Genomic DNA, 22,576 nt, shown 5'->3' with positions numbered 1-22,576 from the left:
GCTTTTTGCTAAGGGGTTGCATGTGATATAAATGTTTAGCAGTGCCATATTTACAGGACATTAGGCTCATCACAATTACTCAATTAAACTTCATTACCTAATTTGAAAAATGATCAGTTAAAATGTACATTTTCAATGAAGTGTCAGTGGTTAGCTGGCATGCTTATAATGCGTATCTTTAATTCTCCTACTGATCTTACAGAAAGAAATAGAACCTGTTGGACAGTAATGTGTAAAAGTCAGGGATCACCTTCAATTTACTTTATTTCTAACCTAATTTGTATAAGAAAATTAGTGAAAGAACAGGATTTTCCAAAAATGATTAACAGCTACAGAGAAAAGGGGACTCGTAACAACTATGTAAGACCTGGTAGACACCAAGACTGTCCCCATCAGATAAGCAGCACTTAAAGCTTTCATCTTTTACAGAGAGGAGAAAATCAAGCTGCTTCAGATCTGAAAAGGTGTCTCTGTCCATCCTTGCACTGTGAGAAGCTCAGTGCTATGGGTCTGAAAGGATGTGTAGCTGTCAAGAACTGAAAAAAGGAAATCTCAAACAAGCTGCTGGTGTTCTCAGAAAAATGGACTGACCACCCCAGGCCACCCCAGATTAAATATGTTTTGAGATATGGTTTGTGAGAAGCTGAAAATGCAACCAACTTCTAAGACTGAACTTTGGAAGTGAAAAATATTCCTGCAGATTTCTGTAAGCAAGTTTCCTGAAAGGAATGGAGGCACTAATGAAGACAAAGACTACACTAAAGACACACTAAATATTTAGTTCTTGAGGCTTCTGTGTAATTTGCGTTTTCCTTTCCCTTGTTCTGACACTGAAAAATTAATAACTAATATTTAATGGTCATTTTGACTGGAAATTAAATAAATGATGGGTAATTTCTGACTTGTGCACAGTGCTGTATTTGAACTTCTTTGCTTCTTTTCACTTCATTTTTAATAAAATCGTTTATAGACTCCTAGTTTCTTTTTTCTGATAAAGTCTGGAGTATTTGAATGGCTATGCATGGCTTGTTACTGTTTAGTTAAGTCTACTTGAATTGTTTGGCTATTATTTTAGAACTTTTTGAAAATAGGTGGTAGATGACTTATGATTAATAGTAAGCCCTCCTGGACGTGTTGTTGTCTGCCGGAATGGTCATTTAGTCTTTAATGTTAATGTTGAATGTTCATCTTTTGTCTGGGTTGCTAGTAGCTTCATCTTTAGAAAGAACTGGTATGAAATGTTTGAAACCAATAAGGTGTTTAAGTTAAAGGTTAGTGTGAGACAGTTAAGGTGTGGCAGTTTAGCGCCCTGCTCATGGAAAATGCCAAGTAGGGCTAATCCTCTTCTTGGCAGACATATATAAGAGCCATAATCCTTCTGCCTCCCACACTGCCTCTGATGACCTTACGGAGTTCAACACTGCTGCTTTGCATCAGCTTCATGGTTCAGTATGAATTAAAAAAGAAACAAAAAAATGGTTTCTGGATCTTTATTGTTCATACACTGTTAGCAGTGACTGGAGATGCCCCCATTAAACTGAGGCTACTTAAGAGCAGTGGCTTACCAGTACCGTGGAGTGTAATCTTGCTTGTCTCACACAATATGTTTTGTGCACAGCAGACTGATTCAGCACTAAATATGCTTCAATGGCAAAAAATATCTCTACAAGCAGCAGTCTATAAATTCTGCCTGCATTTTAAACTTGGTTATGAGTGAAAATGTGGAGGAACTGTGGAGTGAAATGGTACAGGGTGGAGGCCGCAGCATGCTGAATTGGTGAGGAATGTTTCTGTCTATATCTGTGTGTAATTGAATGTTCTGGTGGGCCAGGTTTAGCCGCGGTGTTTGTTCGGTGCTGGAGTCTATGCTGCTGCAGTCTTTGAAGTGCTTCGTAGCACCTGCCAAGGCTTAGCGTCAGGAGACCTGGATTTGGAATAAACAAAGCCCTGTCTCACATGCCTAATGACCTCCAAGTAAGCTCTGTTTACTAACAGGGGTGTCGAATCTCTTTGTTTTGTCTATGCAGTGAGACCAGACAACACATTATGGCTTGTTTTGCTGAAAATACATTCTTTTCAAAGGTTAAAAAAAATAATCTGGTATTAGCTAGAGAGCTGTTTGGGGGTTTTATTTTTTTATTTCCAAAGGGAGAGGACAGATGAGGGATAGCCATGGCTGAAAGTGTGAAACATACCAGACAACCGATTGGGTTTGGATGATACTGGGGGCTTTTCCAAAGCTATGAATGAATTTTAGTGGCACTAATTAAATTGAAAGATGGATGGCGCTCCAATTTAAAACAAGTTTGCTTAAGGTGATTGGAAAGTCACCCAAGCATTTGCCAAAAGCAGTCCGTGACTCTGCAATCACATTAAACAAACTTATATGTATGTATGCGCTCAGCACTTTCAGCACCCAGTTATCTTTACAGTGTGAAATATGGAGTTAATCACGGTGGGTTGGTTTCTAAATGCCGCATACAGTCTTGGACACCTCCAGGTTGTTTAAAGGGCCACACCATATGCTGTGGAACAAGTCCCAAAGAGCTGACAAATAACATCTGTAGCCTACTGCTCCCTACTTTTTTCTCTGCCTAATCCACCTTAATTGTGGTGGATATCTCTTCTGAATCCTGCTGTCAGCTTGGACACTGGCGTTAATAGCAGCGGTTGTAGACGAGCCAGAAAAGTCGTCATTGTATTGATGTTATTGAAAGGCCTTGGCCTTTGGCAGCATGTTCACACTGTCTGGCCTCTTCTTTATGTGCTCTGGAAGCTGCAGTGGGTCACGCGAGTGAGGGGAGGCATTTCCCACCATGTGCACAGCCAGAGGTTTTTGTCCGTTCAACAGCAATTGATATGCAGATTTCAGTGGGCAGCAGCACTTTTTTTCGTCCACTTTCTATCCTGCCTACGTGCACAGAACCTGTTACTGATCGATTGGCAAATCCCATCAAAAGATCCTTCAGCTCTAAAGGGTTCATTAGTCTCATGCTGACGATTTTCTTGGACTTTCTGAGGTGGTTGATTGTTGAATTGGAATAGGAGGAAGTGTGTTGAGCATGACTTGGTGTGAAAAGCGGCTTTGAGAGAAGGAGAGTCGGGAGAATCTGAGCCGGATCTGAGGAGCAACAATTAGCTGGCCAGCGACCATGCCGGCCTTTAGGACAGGCAAACTGAGAAGAAAGGGATGTTCTTTGGCCCGGAGAACCAAGCGCCATGCCAGAGCAGCCTGGAGGCTCCTTTACAGGCTGCTTTTCCTGGTGAGTAGCTTTTGAAGCTGAGGGCATTAGGCCAATGGCATGATCAGGTGCATCATGAAGCTACATATCAATTTATGTAGGGGCTGTTTGCACTCTAGATTTTATTGACTGGTTGCGTTTTTGCCGGTAGTGATGATAGGGTCAGGGTAAGTGTCCATTTTGTGGATGGTTGACAACGTTTTTGAGAAGAGCTTGGTGTGATGATTGTTCTGACAGATTGAGGGTTATACAGATGGCCAAGTTGAAGCATGTTGACACCCAGTAAAGGAAGCGTTGGAGGAGCTGTCATCTGTGTTTTAAAGAGCAGGAGGGAAATCAGGACAGAAGCTGTCAGCTCTGCATATCATTATTATGTGTCCCTTCTCTCTCGCCTCCACATGCTCTCATTTTCATCTCTTAATTGGTTATTTGGGTCACCCGTCGCACAAACAGTCATTTTTTAACATTGCTGCGTCACAATGCTGTGCTGCAATGCCTTAGATCAGAGGATACATTAGTGTACCTGCTGGCCAGGTCAGGAAAATGAGCTTGCTGAGAAATGCTAACATTGTGTTGTGCTGTACGGTGAAAAAACAGGAGTGCTTCATCTTTTTCAGGTGTTTTCATTAGCCTTGCAGTATTTGTTCTGCTGTGCTCAGTGTGATGGCCCTACTGAGCTCACATTCACCTCCTGGTGACCGCAGCAAAAAATAAACGACTGTTTAAGCGCTTACTACGATCACTGTTGTCTGTGTGGAGTAGACTAGGGATGGGTTTCCCTACTGTCTCTGCTGAAAGGTGCTTGTTTAATATGTCAACATGATATTGCTCTTTCTGAGAGAGAGAGAGGGAGAGAGCAAGAGCGAGTAATGGAGTAGAGTATATGTTTCATACAGAGTTTATGGCTTGCTTTAGGCATTCAGTAAATGTTAGATGTTTAAAGGGGAGTGTGCAATATGACAAAAAAAAAAATCACAATACTCATTTTCACGATACCTGATACGTCAAGATGTTTTGGTTTTCTGTAATTTGATATGTTTAAAATGCTTTCAAATCCATAGTGTTTCACATATTGCATTACACTATGTCTCATTAAGCAGGGCTGGTTTTCAGCAAAAGGACAGGTCAAAACAGCTATATTTCTTATGAGGCTCAACTAAATTTATTTATTTTTTAATTAAAATGGTCACTGTGGTGGAAGCCCTGTTAATGTCCTATATATGCACAGAAATAAGCTTTACTGTTATCCACGATTAATCTGTGATTTGATCACGATATCATAGTGCCAACAAGTGTTCATATAGCACGCTAACTAGTGTTTGAAGGTCAGTAAAAATTACTGAAATTACCCCAAATTATTTATCTGACTTCAGATTATATGAGCTGTTTTGCAGGTAGGCCTGTCACAATCATGATACTTTAGCTGAGGATTATTTGCCATATAAAAACAATTAATAATCTTTTTTGTTCCTTCAAGGCAGCTGTCAAAGTTCAGATTTAAATTGGTGAAATTAGCTGATATCTCACTTCTTACCATTCGATATTTGGTAGCTCCCACTTGACGATATACAGCTCAATTAAGCAAACATTACTTACCACTGCCCTCTGAAGGTGTTATAGCACCTAGTCAGAAGTTAGAACTTTTGTTCACTTGTAACGTGTCTCAATAAATGCATTTTCTGCAGTCTTTTATTTACGTTTCTTTCAGCCCAGTGGATGTCGGTGCACTCAATTCACATTCATATTTATGACACAAACTGATTATGGCAAACGTGAACAACTGCGGAAAACAGTTGTGATCAGCTGTGGAAAATAATTGTGATCAGCTGAGAGAACTGCGATGGTGAAATAATTGACAGGCCTAATTGGAGGATCTCTGTGTTGTAGACCATTACACCACATCAGCCAAAGGTGTCATCAGTTCTAAAATGAGTATGATTGGTTTGTTTAATCCCAAATAGCTCAGTGTCCAGCTATGTAGACTGCTACTGCATTTTATAGTCTTCTCAGACATGCCCAGATGGTCTTTACCACATTCTGGTCATGGAATTAAAACATTTTAGTTTTATTTCAGTGTTTGTTCCATTTAAGAACGAACTTGATGTGTGAAAAAAGTACTTAATATGCGACATGCATGGACCATGTGTGACAAGTTTGAATGCTTTTCTTTTATCTTAAAAGGCCAATGACTTTCATGCTTCATGATGATTAGGTCAAATCAGCATCTCTATTTTTCTCTATTTTCTAACGTCTCGCCCATGCAATATTTATGTTGTTTATCCTGCATGTGTCCATTAAACATGCACTAAACGTTTAATCTACTTAGTTGATAGAGGTTCATATTTCACTGTGGTGAGGACAGCTTTGCGCTCAGTGTTTGTGAGGGCCTCTAATCTCTTTGTAATTAATGAGAGAGAGAGGAGCTCGTGGGAGCTTCACTGTTGATGTGGGTGGTCCCGCCTTCACTCCGCGTCTCCGCCGCCTCTGGAGCCATGCAGCTTCTCTTAGAGACAGAGCCTGCTGCCATCCAATGCGGGGCCTTCTTCCTCTCCTTCGCTCCCCCTCCTCCCTCTCTCTCTGTCTCTCTCTCCATCTCCCAGCTCGGAAGACCAGCTTTGAAGCCACTTCTGCACACAGTCTCTGGAGTGACCACACTGTAATTAGTAAACAGTGCAGCAAAGCGAAGCTGCTGGCTCCATCCGAGACCCTCCTCCTTCCCTCTGCTCCACAGCTAAGTCACTGACTCATGCAAAGCTTTCTCTCCGTCTCCCTCTCGCACTCTCACTCTCTCTCTCTCTCTCTCTCTCTCTCTCTCTCTCTCTCTCTCTCTCTCTCTCTCTCTCTCTTACTTCCCTCTTGCTCATCTCTCATTTTCCTCTCTTCTCTCTTTTTTTTCCCTCTCATATTTTGTCTTTTTCTCTAGCTGTTTTTCCCTCTCACCTCCATCTTTTTCTGTTTCTCTCTTTTTTCTTGTCTCTCGTTTTCGCTCCCTCTCTTTTTACCATTCTCTTTCTCTCCCATAGTCTTTTGTTTTCCTTCTCACTCTCTATCTCTGTTGCTTTCTCTCTCGCTGTCCTCTCTCTACCCCTTCCTCTCTGTCTCATTTTCCTTTTTCTCGTGCACCCACTCATCCTTGCTTTCTCTGCTCTGTGGTTTGTTCTCTGTTGCCCTGTATTGATTGGCTGATGTGTCTGAGGACGTTGGTCACTCGCAGGGTGAACGGGTTCATTGTTAGTGTGTAAAGATGAAGTGAGTGAAGATCAGCCACTTCAGTGAGACTCTGACTGTCACACAAAATGCCAGTGAGCTGATCTGGTGGTCTTTGCTGTACAATTCTGTGGCTTCTTTCTTTGTTTACTTACTGCGTTCCAAAGGAGCCAGAGGGAGGCTCTGGTGCGGCCGGGTTTCTCTCGGTTTCAGACTTACTCTCGCACTCGTGTTCTCTGCTCCCTCGGAGCCAGAGGACGCTGCTGCTGAGTGATGTAGCACAAGCTGCTGCCATTTATTTTGGGACCTCTATTGTAAGTAATATTCATGCTGCTATCGATCTCCCACCTTTGGATGAGAAACAGTATCTAAGGCGTCCATTCTGTTGGTCTAAATGCTGACACAGCTGTAAGCATGGACCTCACCTCTACAAGTAATCAATGCCTGCTATTTCAGGACGTTTTCTTTAAGCCAGTTTATAAAGTCAGCAAGGGAAGCCAGAGCCTGAAAATCTTCATGTTAATGTTTAAAACCAGCTGATTTTAACTGTTGTCGTACACAAACGTCACACATTATATACAGCAATCCTCAAAAAAAGAAACAATGTGTATTAGTAGTTTGACTTGATATTCATTGTTAAGTGCTATGGAGCAGCATAGTCCAGTCAGTCCTAGTCAGTCCTAGTCCTGAGAACAGTTTAATTAAGTGTCTGGGCCCTGTGCCTTTTGAGCCACTGTTGAGCATCTGTGGCTGGCTGTTGTAGTTTTTGCAGTGTGTCCAACACTGTTGGCACTAGTTGGTCCTTGTCAAGTCAGCTTTACCTTTATTTAAAGTTACCTCTGTTATAAACCACATTTAAGTAAAACTGACCAAAGTGCTGCAAAAAAAAACAATAATTTCAAGTAAAAATAAAAGAAAGAAATCGAAACAAGAATAAAACAGATAAAATTAATAAACAAAACAAAGAGCAACGGATGACACAAGGCTAAATGGCTGTCAAAGTATCTTTGCCATTCCTTCACACCACCGACATGTTGAGGGAGGAACGAAATATAGTTCCTCCAGGACATGGTGCTACATTTAACACGCAACAGCAGGCAACAGTACAAACAGACAATAAATACAAACAATAAATTATACAAGACACTGTATAATAAACTATGCAACCACATACATTAAACAGTAAATAATGAAGTTCTTATGAAGTTCGTAGTGTTTCTCTTCAGATATTTCAGAAGTTTTTCTTAGGAAAGCTAATGTGAATCTGCACCTAATTTATAATAAGTAAAAGTCATTCAAATTAATGTCACAATACTGGTTTGAAAAATCACAATTAGATATTTTCCCCAATCATTCAGCATAAACATTGTCAAAAATGCAGTGTATACAGATCAGTGTCAGTGAATATAAAGTGAGTGAAGTATAACATCTGATTTGTAAGTCACTGGGTGTGCAAGGTGTAATATATCTGATGAAAGTGTGGAATTGGGCCGATGGAGCAGTTCAGTCTGACCATCAGGCGGATTTGTCCAGAGGTTCAGCTGGACGCTGTGAACACAAATAAGACTCGAATGCCTGGGAGACTCAACTTCTGTAAAAACGTATAAAGTTTAGGCAGTGAGCCAAGTTAGTTCTCTGGCTATTCAGCCATGCAAATCAGTATATAAGAAGAGAATTAGAAGTGAGCAAAGCAAGCAAACTAACTAGGCTAGTTTCTGTGTCTTCTGTTTTCCTTCTTGATTGCAGATACAAACTACTGCCTCCTTGTGTTGTGGAGAGATTTTGTTTCATACAAGCATTTTTATTTATTAATGTTTTTAAAGAACATCAGCTTGATGTGTTCAGAAATTGTCTGGGTCTGATTTTGAGAACTCCTGCTCTGAGGAATTGGAATAATTTTACCATAACATCTAACATACAGTGCATTAATGAGGGGTGTAGTTAAGTGGGCAGCTACATCTCTACTGTTTCTGTTATAATGCTGCACTCTCTCCCTCATTTGGCTCTGCCCATCTTTTCTTCTGTTCTACATTATGAACGAAGAGACTCAAATAGCCCCACCAATCCAGTGAACTTTGTGACAAGAAAAAAAAAGTCCATTTAATTTCAACTGCATATGAATAATTTTGTCCAGGACCTGAAATATTAATTTTTCCTCTGTTTTTTCAGACATTTGGTGGACTTAATCTTTTTGCTCTGTGCAGATCATCTTTCTATTTACAGTAATGTGTCTGTGTAACATTCAGTTTGAAGTTATGTTAATAGAGAAATTAAAATACTTTGAATCGACAACAAGGAGTTTAAATTTATCCATCGTCTCGTCCTCCGTCTGTCACAATTTGGTGTCTGGAAGGAACTCATCTGGAGGCAGAAGTGCCATCAAATATCTTCCTTTTTTTAATTAATTAATTTATTTTTTACCCAAAAACATCTCACCAAAAAGATTAGAGAAGAAAGAGACACCGCGACTGGCTGGTGCTACACAGCCTCTTATCCATGCTGACAGGCAGTGTCATAGCAGTGGCACCTCTCCACTGGAAGAATTCAGATTTGAATGTATGAAAGGGATGACACCACATTTGTTCATTTCTGCTGAGAGGGCCCTGGACTTCCTTTGCTCAGTCCAGCTTCAGAGATTTGACTATGCAAAACGCAGTTATAATAAACTGAAGAGGAAAGTTGTCAGGGGGAATTTGCCAAAAATGCTTGTGCAAATGATCGAACTCCACAAGCTGAATTCCGTGGGAAAATTTTATTTATATTTGTGGCTCCATTATATTTGTGTATGGCCATGTTGTTTATATGTGTTTGCCACAGTTGTCTTTCACTGATTGGATGATGAAAAAGGGAATCCTGAACTTTGAACCTTGCCATAGACTTTCTAAAACGGAGAACACTTCCTGGTTTTAAGTGACACTGCCACTGTTTTATTCTTAAGAGTGTTTTGCATCGTCTGGCTTGTCTGATGTATTTTGAATACTTGCCATGTCAGTCTCCATACCCCATCCGCATGGATATTCAGTTCATACTCCTCCTCCTGTTTGTTTTAGAGTGTGGAGACAGTGTGCACGCTGTACCACTCCTTCCAGGAGAGTTCTGGAGGACTGATGGAGGGCCAGAAGGACCCTGCAGGCCCGGAGCCCACCCTGCTTAGGCCCTGCCCACGGCACATGTCTGCCACCGAGAGGCTGCGCAAGGTCATCCAGGAATTAGTGGACACAGAGAAATCCTACGTCAAGGTAAGAGCCCTCAAAAACCCTGTTAGCTAAGGAAGTCCATTTCTTCCATTGAAAACGGATATACAGTATCTCATATTAATGACTTGTCATTTATTGCTTACAATATCAAAATAATGTACAGTGCCGTAATTGACATACTATCTCATAATTATGACATTCTCAGAATTATGACTTGCTTTCTCATAATAATGACTTAAAATCTCATAATTATGACAAAATAGACATATTGTGACACACTAAATGGCCTTTTTTCCTCTCTCTAAGAGGCAGAGACAGGTCATAGGTAAATAAACAGATTTTTACAGATATTGGTGAATGAGGTCCATTGCTTTCCTCCAAGCACATTGCATAAAATTCTCTCTGAAAAGATTCAGTTCTTAAGTGTTGACACTGGATTGGCAGGTACTATACATGAAGGAAATTCAGGTAGCGTGTGGCAACTGACATTTGGAAGCTAATTGGGCAAAGAAACTACCTTCTCCTGCAGAGAAGGCAACTTAAAAGTCGATAGATGCTTCATTGATCCCCTGGGGACACGTAATTAATTTACTTCTTCACAGGTAAAGAAGAAGCAGCTCAGATGCCAGGGCTTATCAGTTTGCTGGATAAAAGCAGACATGGAGGCAAAGATCCAAACATAGAAAAAAAATATGTGGGCTGTACTTTACATTTACATTTTTCTACCTGTACCTAGTTGATGTTGCTGGTGAACCTTATAACAGCATTAAAGCTGTGCCCTGATGATGAGCACCTCTTGGTAATATGTGCCTGGAAAGCAGTTGATTATCCCCACAGCCACTGATTTGTTGGAGTGCTGTAGCAGAGTCCTGTGCCGGAGCAGGAGCCATTTGCCTATGATGTGCTGCGTTGGCACTGGTGGGCTGCAATAAATCAGCCTAACGAGAAATATCCAGGCTGATGCACTGACAGCCTGCCAGTTCCTTAACATGGCCACAGTGGGCACAGAAAAATCAGTGTGGGTGATGCTGGGCACCTGCTCATCTAGTGTTTCTTCTGAAATCGGGGTATTAACTGGGTGTTTATACCCCTGTTGTTGCAGTAACAGCCTCCACTTTTCTCAGAAGGCCTTACTAGTTGGAACGTTGCTGTGAGAATTTCAGCCACAAGAGCATTAGTGTGGTCCGTTACTGATGTTAAATGGTTAGTTTTGGATCACAAACATGTCTCTAACTCATCCCAAAAGTGTTGGATGGAGCTCCATCACTCCAAAGAATGCAGTTCCACTGCTCCACAGTCCAGGACTGTGAGCTCTGTAGCTGAGCCTTGACATTTGGCATGGTGACCTAACTGGGTGATGAAACTACCTTCTCCTGCAGAGATGGCAACTTACAGTTGATAGACGCTTTGCTGATCCCCTGGGGACACACAGTAAATTTACTTCTTTACAGGTAAAGAAGAAGCAGCTCAGATGCCAGGGGCTCATCAGTTGCTGGACAAAAGCAGACATGGAGGCATACATCCAAAAATCAAATATCTGGACTCTACTTAAATAATTGTTCTACCCATTCCTAGTTGATGTTGCTGGTGAACCTTATAACTGCTTTGAAGCTTCGTTGGATGATTAGTCCTGAGTCACTCCAGCTCATCCCGAAGCTACTGGATGGCGCTCTAGTACTCTAGAGAATGCAGTTCCACTGCTCCAGTGTTGTGAGCCTTCTAGCAGAACTTTGGCACTGGGCCTGGTGACCTTAGGCTCATGTGTGGCTGCTCCAGAACTTCCCGTTGTCAGTGCTCTTCTATAGCACATATATAAGCTGCGTGTGCCTGGCTGATCAGCTTTGTCACCCTATAGTAGCTGAATTCACTAATTAGCAGGTTGTCTGGATACTTTTGGTTATATAGTGTATGAAACAGTGAGAGAGAGAGAGGGAGAGATGAAAATGGAAGGAGGAATTGTATACGATTTGGAGGATCACCTCTGCACTAGTTTCACATCGCCAGAGGCTACGTCTAGAATCCTGGTCAGTGAGATTACCCATGTGTAGCTATCTGACTGATTCCTGTTCCCCTGTTAGGACCTCAGCTGCCTCTTTGAAATCTACCTGAAGCCTCTGCAGAAGGAGACATTCCTCACACTGGATGAGGTAAGGCAAAATATGAGCATTAGTTCTAATGCTAAAGCTTAGAGCTGGATGCATTAACCTTCAGAGGTCGCAGTTATTACCAGTGCTTACCAGTGTATGGTTTAAATTCATAATCTGTTTGAAACAAGCAGAAAATATTGGAGGAAAGTGTAGACTCTAAACTTTTGATACCCCATTTGTGTTTGTAGGGAGATATCATCAATGTTGTGTGTACAGTCTCGATTCTCAGAAAGATAATCCATCCTTTTTAATCCATCATTTTTTGCCATGTTTGTCATTTCTTGGCATCAGAACAAGCATAAAAGCTGCAGACTTGAACTAGTCAATATGGAATGTCAATTAAACCTCATTCTCTGCTGTTATTGTTTGCTATCTGGTGTCGAGCAGAGGAGGATGGGTTCCCCTTTTGAGTCACGGTTACCCTCAAGATTTCTTCCTCTTGCTCTTAGGGAGTTTTTCCCCTTCCACTGTCACCACTGGCTTTCTCACGGGGACTGTAAATAAACTTTGACTTGACTTGAAATATAAATGTAATTCATTCTGAACCTCATAATGTAATTAAAGGTCTATTTATGTAATTACATTTGAATAGTACAGCAGAATAAAAGTAATAATTCTCAACTTGTTATGGTTAAAGAAGAATTTGCAGAGACTTTCATTCACATCAACAATTCTAACTCATTTTCTCTGAAGTTGGTGAGCTGGCATGATCCCAATCTGCTCCCAGCTTGCTGTAACTGAAGCTAATGACCAGAATTTTAGCCTCACTGGTTTCCACACCACAGCCCACTAAACTGGGTCTGACCCCGAGATCCCTAAGGAGAGATCAGTCAATACGCAAAGAAGCGTGGGCCACATTAAAGATCCATTTACATGCTAGAACGTGCCTTTGCACAGAGCAAGCAGACTCAGAAAACAAGTGGCTGAGTACTGCGTTTAGGATAACCAGTGACTGAGTGATGTAGGTTTCTGTTCAGTGTTTGCAGTTCACTGGGTTGCTTTGTTCTTATTGTGTAATCTTGCTTTGATGAGTTTAGTTGGGGACACCACCAAACTCTGATTTATCTCCATTTAAAAATGTGATCCTCCTTTCTTACAACGACAAAATGGTTCTTAGGTTCTGCATGTATTTTTTTTTATGAGGCAGATCATTTAAATAAACTGTTTAGAAATTAGTAGCTCTGTTGGTTTGACTATATTTCGTCTCCCTCCAGATGGAGAGCTTGTTTGGTAGTCTGCCGGAGATGCTGGACTTCCAGAAGGTTTTCCTGCAAACGCTGGAGGAGAGAATAGCCTCCTCTCCAGACTTCAGCACCCTGGAGACTCCTGTGCAATTCAAGGTAAGAGACACTACAAACGCACGAGCACACATTAGAATGAGGTGCATCAGTGCTCAAATGAGAAAAGATGTCCATACTTTCTATAGATGTCTATATGATGACCAGCAGAGGAGAATGGTAAAGTTACATAAATTGTACTGACAAGGCATAGAGAGTGTTTTTATGGCTTCAGTGGGCTGGTAGTAGGGTGTAAGTGCACGCTGTCAGTAGTGAGAGAGATCATAGATGTGAAGATGGGGGAGGGCGTCTCGGTACAGTCTGAGTCGGCGGTGCACGCAGCACGTCTCGGCTTGGACGGGCATTCTCTCCACAGCTCTGGTTGATTTCAAAGTCTCTCTCTCTGTGCTTTCCTAAAGGTTGAATAGTGCTCTGCCTCTTTCGTTTTAATTTTAACATCCTGTCTGTGTCTCATGATTCATCTCTCTCTCTCTCTCTCTCTCTCTCTCTCTCTCTCTCTCTCTCTCTCTCTCTCTCTCTCTCTCTCTCTCTCTCTCCCCACATTCCAGAAGCTGTTGTTTTCTTTGGGTGGATCCTTCCTCTACTACGCTGATCACTTCAAACTCTACAGCGGCTTCTGTGCCAACCACATCAAGGTCCAGAAGGTTCTGGAGCGAGGTACAGCCCAATCTCCTACATCCAGAAGCTCATTGCAGTCAAATTGCATCATTATCATAGAAATAGCAAAATTAGAATATTCCTGTCCTTTAGGAATAAATAATAGAGCCTCAGTTCAAGTCATAAATTCTGTGTGGTTCCTCCGGCAAAACTCCTGTTAAGTAGTGACACCCCTCCCCTCCCCCACATTCAAGTGTGTAATTTCGCCTGTGGTATTTTTCATCCTAATATTTTCGAGCCTAAGAACAGTAATCTGTTTTCCTCCTATAAAAAAAGTAAGTAAGCTGACCATTTTGCCACATATCCTTCAATTTCCTCCTGTGCATTTAATCTTTGCATTAAAATGCACCCTCAGCTTCCCGGCAGTGCCCTGCGTTGATGCAAAAAAGAAGTGGAATACATGTGTATATACAGCCATCAACTGAGTGTCTGTCACTACTTTAGAAGGCGTAAGATTCGATTAAAAATTAAAATATTCAAAAACAGAAAAGCTATTCTAATAGCCGACACGCTGACCGCTTTTATGAAACCATGCATTTTGATGGGAAGACAAATGTTTATCAAGACATGTAATAGTCACTAGTGTGGTTTGGCTAGCAAGTCTCATTTTGAGGTGGCAGTATGACCTTAAAAAAGAATCCCACCAATTTTTCAAAATATCTTCATAATTAAGTGGTTAAGATGTAAAAGAAGTCATTCAGAGTGTTTTGATGTGAAATTGTTAATTGTGGAGAAACTTACTGGCTCAGATTTCCTTGCAGTGGTGGTGATAGGAACCAGGGATGAAGAGATCTGCAAGGATGAATGAATTTATTAAAAATAAAAATTGTCCAGCATCAGGCAGTGAATTCGTAATCATTTAATGCAATAACTCGTTTAGGTAGGCCTTAAACTCTTAAACCATGTGGTTCCCATCACCACCACTATGAAAACGTCTGACTTGCTAAGTTTCTCTAGAATGGAACATTTCACAGCAAACCACGCTGAGTGACAATTTATTTTTTGAAAAATGGGTGGAATTCCCCTTTAACAGTCCAATTAAGTTTCCTGCTGCTGTGGATTGGTTTGCAGTTAGCATGTTCTCAGTTGCATTTATTACCGAAAAAAAATCAAAACAGAGCGTGCAGGTTAGTGAGGTGTTCAGAGCTGTAGGAAGATTAGAGCCAACGTGCCTGAGTTTAGCATGGGCTCCTGTATAAAGCAATTTTTTGTTTTTTAAAACCTTGATAACTCCCCTGTAGAGCTGTTCAATGATACTATTTATTGTTGTGATAAATTACATTATAAAATGTCACAATAAGCATTTTTGAGCATGTTGATATTGCTAATACTTAAAAACCACGCAACCCTGCAAATGCATGTTTGATTACAAAAAGAGCACAATTAGTCCTGTTTAAATTTAGTAAAGCAGTGTGTAAAACACTGAATACAAATATTTGAACTCATAGTTTTTGATAGTATTTTTAACATGTGGGTTTACTTTGTCTAACGTATCAGAAATAACAAATGTTGTGACGTGTTTTGTAGAAAACTTCAAGTATTGTGATATTTTGCCATTTTGCCCACCTCTACTCCCCTGTGCATTGAGCAGCTCACCAAAATGTTGTCTGCATTTGTAAGATGATGGCTAAAAATACACTGTTTCCTCTGCTTTCCTGCACCGCTAACTGGTGTTCAAACTGAGCAAGCAACCTGTTAAGGGTTGCCAGATTTGGCAAGATCCCCAATTTTGCATTTTCATGCAACGTTCATGAGATTTTTTATTTATCAGGTTTTTGTACCTTGTAGTATTTTAATTAGGTTATAATGGGAAAAAAATAAGTAGAGCTTGTGCTATGGTGCATAATAACAATAATAATGACCAGATCATGGCAATCAAAATATGTACAGCTGTGTGCAAAAGTTTGGGCGCCTCAGTCAAATGACATTTTGTTGATTGTCTAAGTGAAAATAAGTTACCACACTCTCTACAGAGAACACACTTCTGCACAGTTTAATGAACAGTTACTGTTTATTTGCCATTTGTTTATTTAACACATTGTTTTGTAAAAATCAAAATTAATGGCCTGTGTAAAAGTAATGGCACATTTTTTTGTATTTTTTTTTCCCAATATGTTAAACTCAGCAAATAAATAGAAAATTGTGCACTAACATTTGGAGGAAAATGTCATATTTATACTTGCTTGCTGTAAAGGACGTTTTTATGCTGTAAAGGATTTTTTTCAGAAAATCAACAAAAGGTAATTTTAATGAGGGGTATTTAAATGTTTGCATGCGACTGTACACACATTTTAATACAAGGTCTAAATGGGGTTTTGGCCTCCAAGCTGGATGCCTGCTCTATAATAGTGATAGGATCATTAAAAGCTTACACTACAGACTCATAATTTTGAGTCTGAGAGTGTGACTGAATATAAATGTTGAACTTAATTTATGCTTGCAACATTGGCCTGGTTTTCAGGCTCGGGCAGACTGCCCAGTGCAGAATGAATGAAAGAGTCAGCTGGCCTGTGAGTATCAAGGGGGGGGGAAATTGCACCCCAGCGTCTCTTTAATTCGTCCCATTACAGGATCAAAGCAACAGTCTCGCAAGCAGGTACAGAAATGAGTGTTTAATGTGGCGAGGGGAAACCTGATGTTTCCACAAAACCTTCACGTACCGTTGGGTCGTCCCGTGACCTGCTTCGCACACAGCTCATGCAATGAGGGGTGCGCGTTGGCGTCTGTCAGCAGTCTTCGTAATTGCGCATTCTCACATACTGCTTCTGTTGTGCCAAGAGTTCTGCTCGTGCAGCGATAAAGATTTTTTTTTGTGTCAACTTGTTAATTGCCTGCCAATTACTCTCTGAAGTGTCAGTGCGGCTGTGGCGTGGAGTGCCTCAATAATTGCTCTAATAGCTCCTCTTGAACCGTGCATGAATGCAACCAATATCTCTGATACTTGGTGCACAAAAAGGGGTGGCGCCGTTCAAGCCCTCCAACAGTCATTCATTTCAGAAAAAAGCAGCTTCATCTCTGCTTGAAGCGTGAATCAGCAGTGAGCTGCAGGAGTGCTCTTTCAGAGAAGGACCGCCAACACGCCAACTGCATGGCTCCTCCCCCCCTCACCTTGTTGTTCCCCAGTATCTGCAGTGTTGCCATTTTACTGCAGTGATCGTAAAAGAGGCGTCGCACAGCCTGTGCTGCCTCCTTGTGGACGTGTGATGTGGCATGAGCAGCACACGTAGCCTGAGGCCAGCTACATGCAGCCCTAATGAAGTCCTAAACGTAATGCAGGTTCTTCTGTATGTCTAGCTAAAACAGATCGAGCCTTTAAGGAGTTCCTTGATGCAAGAAATCCAACCAAGCAGCACTCCTCTACGCTGGAGTCCTACCTGATCAAGCCGGTGCAGAGAGTGCTGAAATATCCCCTGCTGCTCCGAGAACTGGTGTCTCTGACTGACACGGACAGTGAGGAGCACTATCACCTCACAGGTACATCACAGACACATTCCACCATCTGCGACACGTTAATCAAGCTTTCACTTAAGAAGTAACCAATAGCAAAGAAGACGAGATATCATCATGGAAAATGGGAAAGGATATTCTTTAAAATATGTACTTTTAAAAGAGGAATCTTCATGTTTGCATTTGGCTTTATGTGACGAACTGAAAACTCACAAGAAGTGGTACTTCATAATTGTTACAGAGGCCTTGAAAGCTATGGAGAAAGTGGCCAGTCACATAAATGAGATGCAGAAGATCTATGAGGATTATGGCACAGTATTTGACCAGCTGGTAGCTGAACAAAGTGGTCCAGAAAAAGAGGTATGGCATCAAATCTGCTGTTGGCCTTTACAGTTCCCACAGCACTTTACACATGACTAATGTTTCTCAGGTAGTTTTTTTCCATTTTGAAATATGTTATTTAAAAAAAAACTCCATTTTTGTTTTTCTGTCTAAGGTCACAGAAATTTCCATGGGAGAATTCCTCATGCATTCCTCTGTGATCTGGCTCAACCCGTTCCCATCTCTGGGCCGCATGAAGAAGGAGCCTGAGCTGACTGTATTTGGTGAGTGGCCGCTGGGCTCATGCCCACTTTCTTCTGATGGAATAGTCACATAAAATGGATTTTTTTTAATAGCCATGAGAGCAACTGGCCATGCTTTTACTGGGTGGGAAAATGGCTGGGAATGTGTTTCAGTATACACTATATGTCTAAAAGTATCTAAACACCCCTTCTAAGTGGTGAATCCCGCTGCTTTAAGGTGCACCCATTGCTGACACAGGTGTTTAGTTGTATACATACATATTGTATAATCACCATAGAAATGCATTGCCAATACAATAGGACATGCTGGAGCAGCTGCAAATGAGCCTACGGTCACTGTGCCCAATGCCAAGCATCAGCTAGAGGCATATAAAGCCCACAGTATTTTGCTGTAGAGCAGTAAAACTGCATTCTATGGAGTGATGGAGCTCCATTCAGTATCTTTGGGATGAGTTGGAGTGATCCAGAACTGATCTTCAAACATCAGGACCTGACCTCACTAATGCTCTTGTGGCTGAATGCAATCAAATCCTCACAACAATGTTTCAACATCTAGTGTAAAGAGCCTTCCCAGACAAGTACAGTCTGCTACTGAAGCAAAGGGCACCCTTTTAATACCCTAGATTGCAGAAGAAACACTGGCTAAGCAGGTGTCTATAAACTTTTGGACATATAGTGTAGAACAGTGACATCCAGATATCATAAGCTCTGCTGCAGCTGGTTTATTATTCATTCTAGGATTCTGAGATTCTTGAAATTTAACTGAACAAAGAGCTGGTTAATAAAAGCTATTTTGGTGACACTTTCTTGGAAAGACTTGGAATGCCCACTACTTTTCCATAACCCTTTCCCATGAGATCTTGATAACCCACAGGATGCCCTCAGTGGCATTTAAAGTCAAAGTTTGTGTGTGATATATTAGCTGTCCGCCATACAAGCATATTATGAGTAATTTATTGCGGTACTTAGTATAATTGATTGTATAAGAACTTGGTCATAAAAGGGGGGCAAAAAAATAAAGATGTTTTTGGTCCTGCTCCAGTAGCTATCATGTTCTATAACTGACTATCTGTGATTTATGCAACTGGTTTTCCATGATTTCACAAAAAGAGATGCTGCAGTGCCATTTGTCATTCAGCACTGGGATTATTGAGATTGCTTATAACTGTTGCCAGCTATGTAACTGTAACACTGTTTCCTGTTTCCTCTGTGAATTAGTTCTAACATCTTTATGAAAAATGAAAATGTAAAGGTTTTTTCATATAAGTCCCTGCATTTGAATGGCTCCCAAGCTCACAAGAAAGGTCTCTTTTTTTTCCTCTCTCTTAAGTGTTTAAGAAAGCGGTGATACTGGTCTACAGGGAGAGCAACAAACAGAAAAAGAAAATAGTGAGTCTCTTCACTTTGACGCTCAACCTGTCAGTGCAGTGAATACACTGGCAAATTAATCAAAGTTGACCTTTTATTTTTCCATCCTTTCTTTGTTTCTGTGTCTGACAGAATGTTCCACGTTCTGCACACTCTCATGGAGATCCAGACCCCTTTAAATTCCGCTGGCTCATCCCCCTGTCGGCGCTGCAGGTTAGGCTGGGCAACACAGCAGGTAAGGTGCCCTTTAACTTTGACTAGCCAGCCACTCTCCCTTATGATGGCCAAATCTCAGACTGATGCAAATCAGCTGTAATATATACTAATAATCATCTTTTCAATTCTGGGCACAGAAACCAACTGTGTCTGGGAGCTGATCCACACCAAGTCAGAAATAGAGGGCAGACCAGAGACAGTGTTCCAGCTGTGCAGCAGGTGGGAGACAGGCTTGTTCAATTCAAAAATAAAGTACTAATTTATACCTGACAAGACGCTGAATGTGGCCATCGCTCTCTCATTCAGCATGCCAGAGTGCAAAGTCAGCATCGTCAAGGTGATCCGCTCCGTCTTGAGGGAGAACGTGCGACGGGGCATGCGTGGAACCGAGCGCCCAGCTGATAGAACCTGCAAGGAGCGCTTAACTCCTATGAGGAGAACTCTCCCTTCTTCTGCTAAGCTTGGTCAGTCTTTTTCCTCATTTGCTGGTTGATTTGCTGCCCCTTTGCTGGAAGAGTTAAAGGGGTCGTTCAGAGTGGTTTGATGTGAAAGGGATAATTGTAGAGAAATTTACAGACTCAGGTTTCTATACAGTGGTGGTTATAGGAACCAACGGTTGCAGTGTCTACACTGTGAAGCCATTTATTCATACATACATTCATTCATTCCAAAACCACCAGTGAACTGAGTTTTATATGTCATGTTAATAATGGTAAAATAGTGGTAAATCTGAAAGGGGAACAAAAGGTTTTCTCTGGGGACTGTTCTGCCTTGCCCTGCATGTATATCTCCATACAGGAATGTGTTAAAAAAATAGTTTTAAGCCAAAACCTTATTTTAAAACTATCATAAAACAATATCTCAGGCATGTATTCCTGAATAACGCTCTGTGAGGAATTGAGCTTTTGGAGGCATTAAGATCTCTGTTTTCTGTCAACACCACTGTAAAAAATTCTAAGACTTTATCTTAACAATTTTATAGTGCATTTTTTTTTAAATAAGTGGAATTTAAACCCAAGCATGAACTGACGTAACCCTACTGCTGATATCCATGCAGAAAACAGACAGTGATAGCAAAGTGGCTGGACCAGATGGTTGCACTTTCACTTAGGAAGGCTAACATCTGTGTGTTTGTGGGTGGATGTGCATGTTTTGCAGGTTCCTCTCGAGCTTCCTGGCTTTGCAATAAGCCTATAGATGTTCTTTCCTATGCCAAAAGTGACCAGCTGAAGCCCCCTCTCCTCGATTCTGATTCAGCCAGTGAGAGTAGCGGGACGCCCAGCAGCAGAGGCCCTCCTCTGGACCCGCCCACAGACCCCCAGCCTGCTGAGGCCAGGCATCCAGCCATTGGACCGAGCTGCATTAAAGAATCAGACATCCTTGGTGATGAGAGTAACGAATACAGTGAGTGTTTAGGTCAACATGACTCAGTTGAGGCTCAGCTCCGTGAGCTGCGCCTGACTGAGGTCCCACAAGCTCCACGTGTCCAGCCCGAAGGAGGAGAAGTGGACACTCCTGAGAGACAGCCTCAGCCGCAGAGACATCACTTCCGTGCAGTGAAACGCAGGCCAGGCGGAGACGGTAGTAGCTTTAGGCGCAGCCAGGGGGCACTAGTGAGCATGAGGCAGCACAGCCGCTCTCTGGACAGCCAGTCGGAAACAGCAGTGGTCAGTGTGGACCTCAATGCCCTGCTGGAGCGAGAGTTCAGCGTACAGAGTCTGACCTCGGTGGTTAATGAGGACTGTTTCTTTGACAACGCCACCGAGAAACCAGAGGGCAGCGCCATGGCAACAACTTCATAGCTAACCTGCACCTGACCTGCTGTCCGATTCCAAATGACTTCTGTCCCCTCAGAAATCAATCAGTCATTTCAGGCCCATGAGGAGTGAACTGTACCTGAAGAGGACTACGTCAAATACCTACTGAATGTCGAGCTGTGTGGGTTCACTTCAAAGTCTTCTGTGCTGCCTTTTTACATAGCTGGCAACTGAGGAAAAGCCAACTTTAGTCAAAGTCATTTGATTAAAAGAAAAACTTGTGTAGTGCCACATTCACAGTACAAATGCACCGATCTGATACACTGGATCAGTATCGGCACCGGTACGATTAAATGGAGCGAGTATCGTTACAGATCCACGATTGAAGCTGTTTCTTAACCAAAGTCGCTCGAAAATAGAAGAGCGTCATTCCAAAACACGGTACTCACTTTGTGTTACAATGGAACTAAAGGCTCTGCATAAGCTAATAATCATGAGTGATCATGTTACAGGCAAACCTATTGTTTCATCTCCTTAAACGAAGTGTTTACAAACGTGAAATGGGCCACATGTTTCTCTACAGTGCTGCAGCATTTCAAAATAAATGCCTCTCTTAACAAGGCGAGACAGCACATCAGAATAAAAGCTATGTCCAATTTTCTAATTCTGCTGTGCTTCACACCAGCTTTGTCAGCAAATAATTATTAAAACTTTCAGCTTAACGTCAGCTACAAAAAAGTCAGATTTTTGGGTGGTTTATAAAGAGTGAGATAATGTGATAGCCCCAAAATAAACTGGAAGAATACTGTTGTATGTGAAATACTAGTTTTACAAATCCCTAATTACCAAATTTTCTTCAAATAGATATATCATGTTTTGGAATGGAACTCTTCCATTGTAACAGCACATGATATGAGGTATACAGATTTTAAACTGAAGGAGAACAAGAAATAAAAATGGATCTGTACACTGGATGTTGAGTTAAGAATCGGTATCGGAAGAGTAGAAAGTTGTTGGTGCCTCCATAATTGACAGATACTTTTACTAAAACTGATTTTCCCCCTAATCAACATTAGTCTGTACCAGTCAGTTTTGCGCCAACAAGCTAATGTGATTTTCTCTTTGATACAAGCTTGATTTAATAGCCTGAGTAATGATGCAAAGTAAAGTCAGTCAGCCCACACACACATACACACACACACACATATATGAAAGCACACACACATTGCGACTGGTACTATTGAAGCTGTGCTTTGCCTCCAGTCTTAACAGAAGTGGAGGCTTCAGAAACAGCTACAGGAATAATTCTTTTTTTTCAGACTCTGCCTTGCTGTATTTTGTTTTGTGCACTACATACACATTTTGCCTACATTTTAGCTTTTGCTTTTATTTTTATTTGTACATCATGGAGTCAGTGGAGTTTTTAAACATTTTTTAAACATTATTTATTGATAGT

General features: G+C 41.4%; 1 protein-coding gene across 5 annotated transcripts in view; it reads left to right on the top strand.

Moving 5' to 3' along the window:
- Positions 1-22,504, top strand: part of tiam2a (TIAM Rac1 associated GEF 2a) — an 89,529-nt gene extending 67,025 nt beyond the window's left edge. For all 5 annotated transcript variants that reach the window (XM_036592693.1, XM_036592688.1, XM_036592690.1 and 2 more), the window contains 12 exons: positions 9,500-9,688; positions 11,725-11,793; positions 13,008-13,133; positions 13,640-13,748; positions 17,043-17,222; positions 17,437-17,555; positions 17,692-17,800; positions 19,110-19,168; positions 19,280-19,382; positions 19,501-19,582; positions 19,670-19,827; positions 20,522-22,504. In XM_036592693.1, coding sequence (XP_036448586.1) covers positions 9,500-9,688; positions 11,725-11,793; positions 13,008-13,133; positions 13,640-13,748; positions 17,043-17,222; positions 17,437-17,555; positions 17,692-17,800; positions 19,110-19,168; positions 19,280-19,382; positions 19,501-19,582; positions 19,670-19,827; positions 20,522-21,165 — 1,947 coding nt within the window. In that variant the 3' untranslated portion in view covers positions 21,166-22,504. The remainder of the gene's footprint in view (positions 1-9,499; positions 9,689-11,724; positions 11,794-13,007; positions 13,134-13,639; positions 13,749-17,042; positions 17,223-17,436; positions 17,556-17,691; positions 17,801-19,109; positions 19,169-19,279; positions 19,383-19,500; positions 19,583-19,669; positions 19,828-20,521) is intronic.
- The last annotated feature ends 72 nt before the right edge of the window (positions 22,505-22,576 follow it).

Source organism: Colossoma macropomum, unplaced genomic scaffold (genome assembly GCF_904425465.1).
Source record: "Colossoma macropomum unplaced genomic scaffold, Colossoma_macropomum, whole genome shotgun sequence".
Taxonomy (NCBI): Eukaryota; Metazoa; Chordata; class Actinopteri; order Characiformes; family Serrasalmidae; genus Colossoma; species Colossoma macropomum.
Note: the sequence above shows the minus strand (reverse complement) of the source record. Positions and strands in the feature narration are given on the sequence as shown.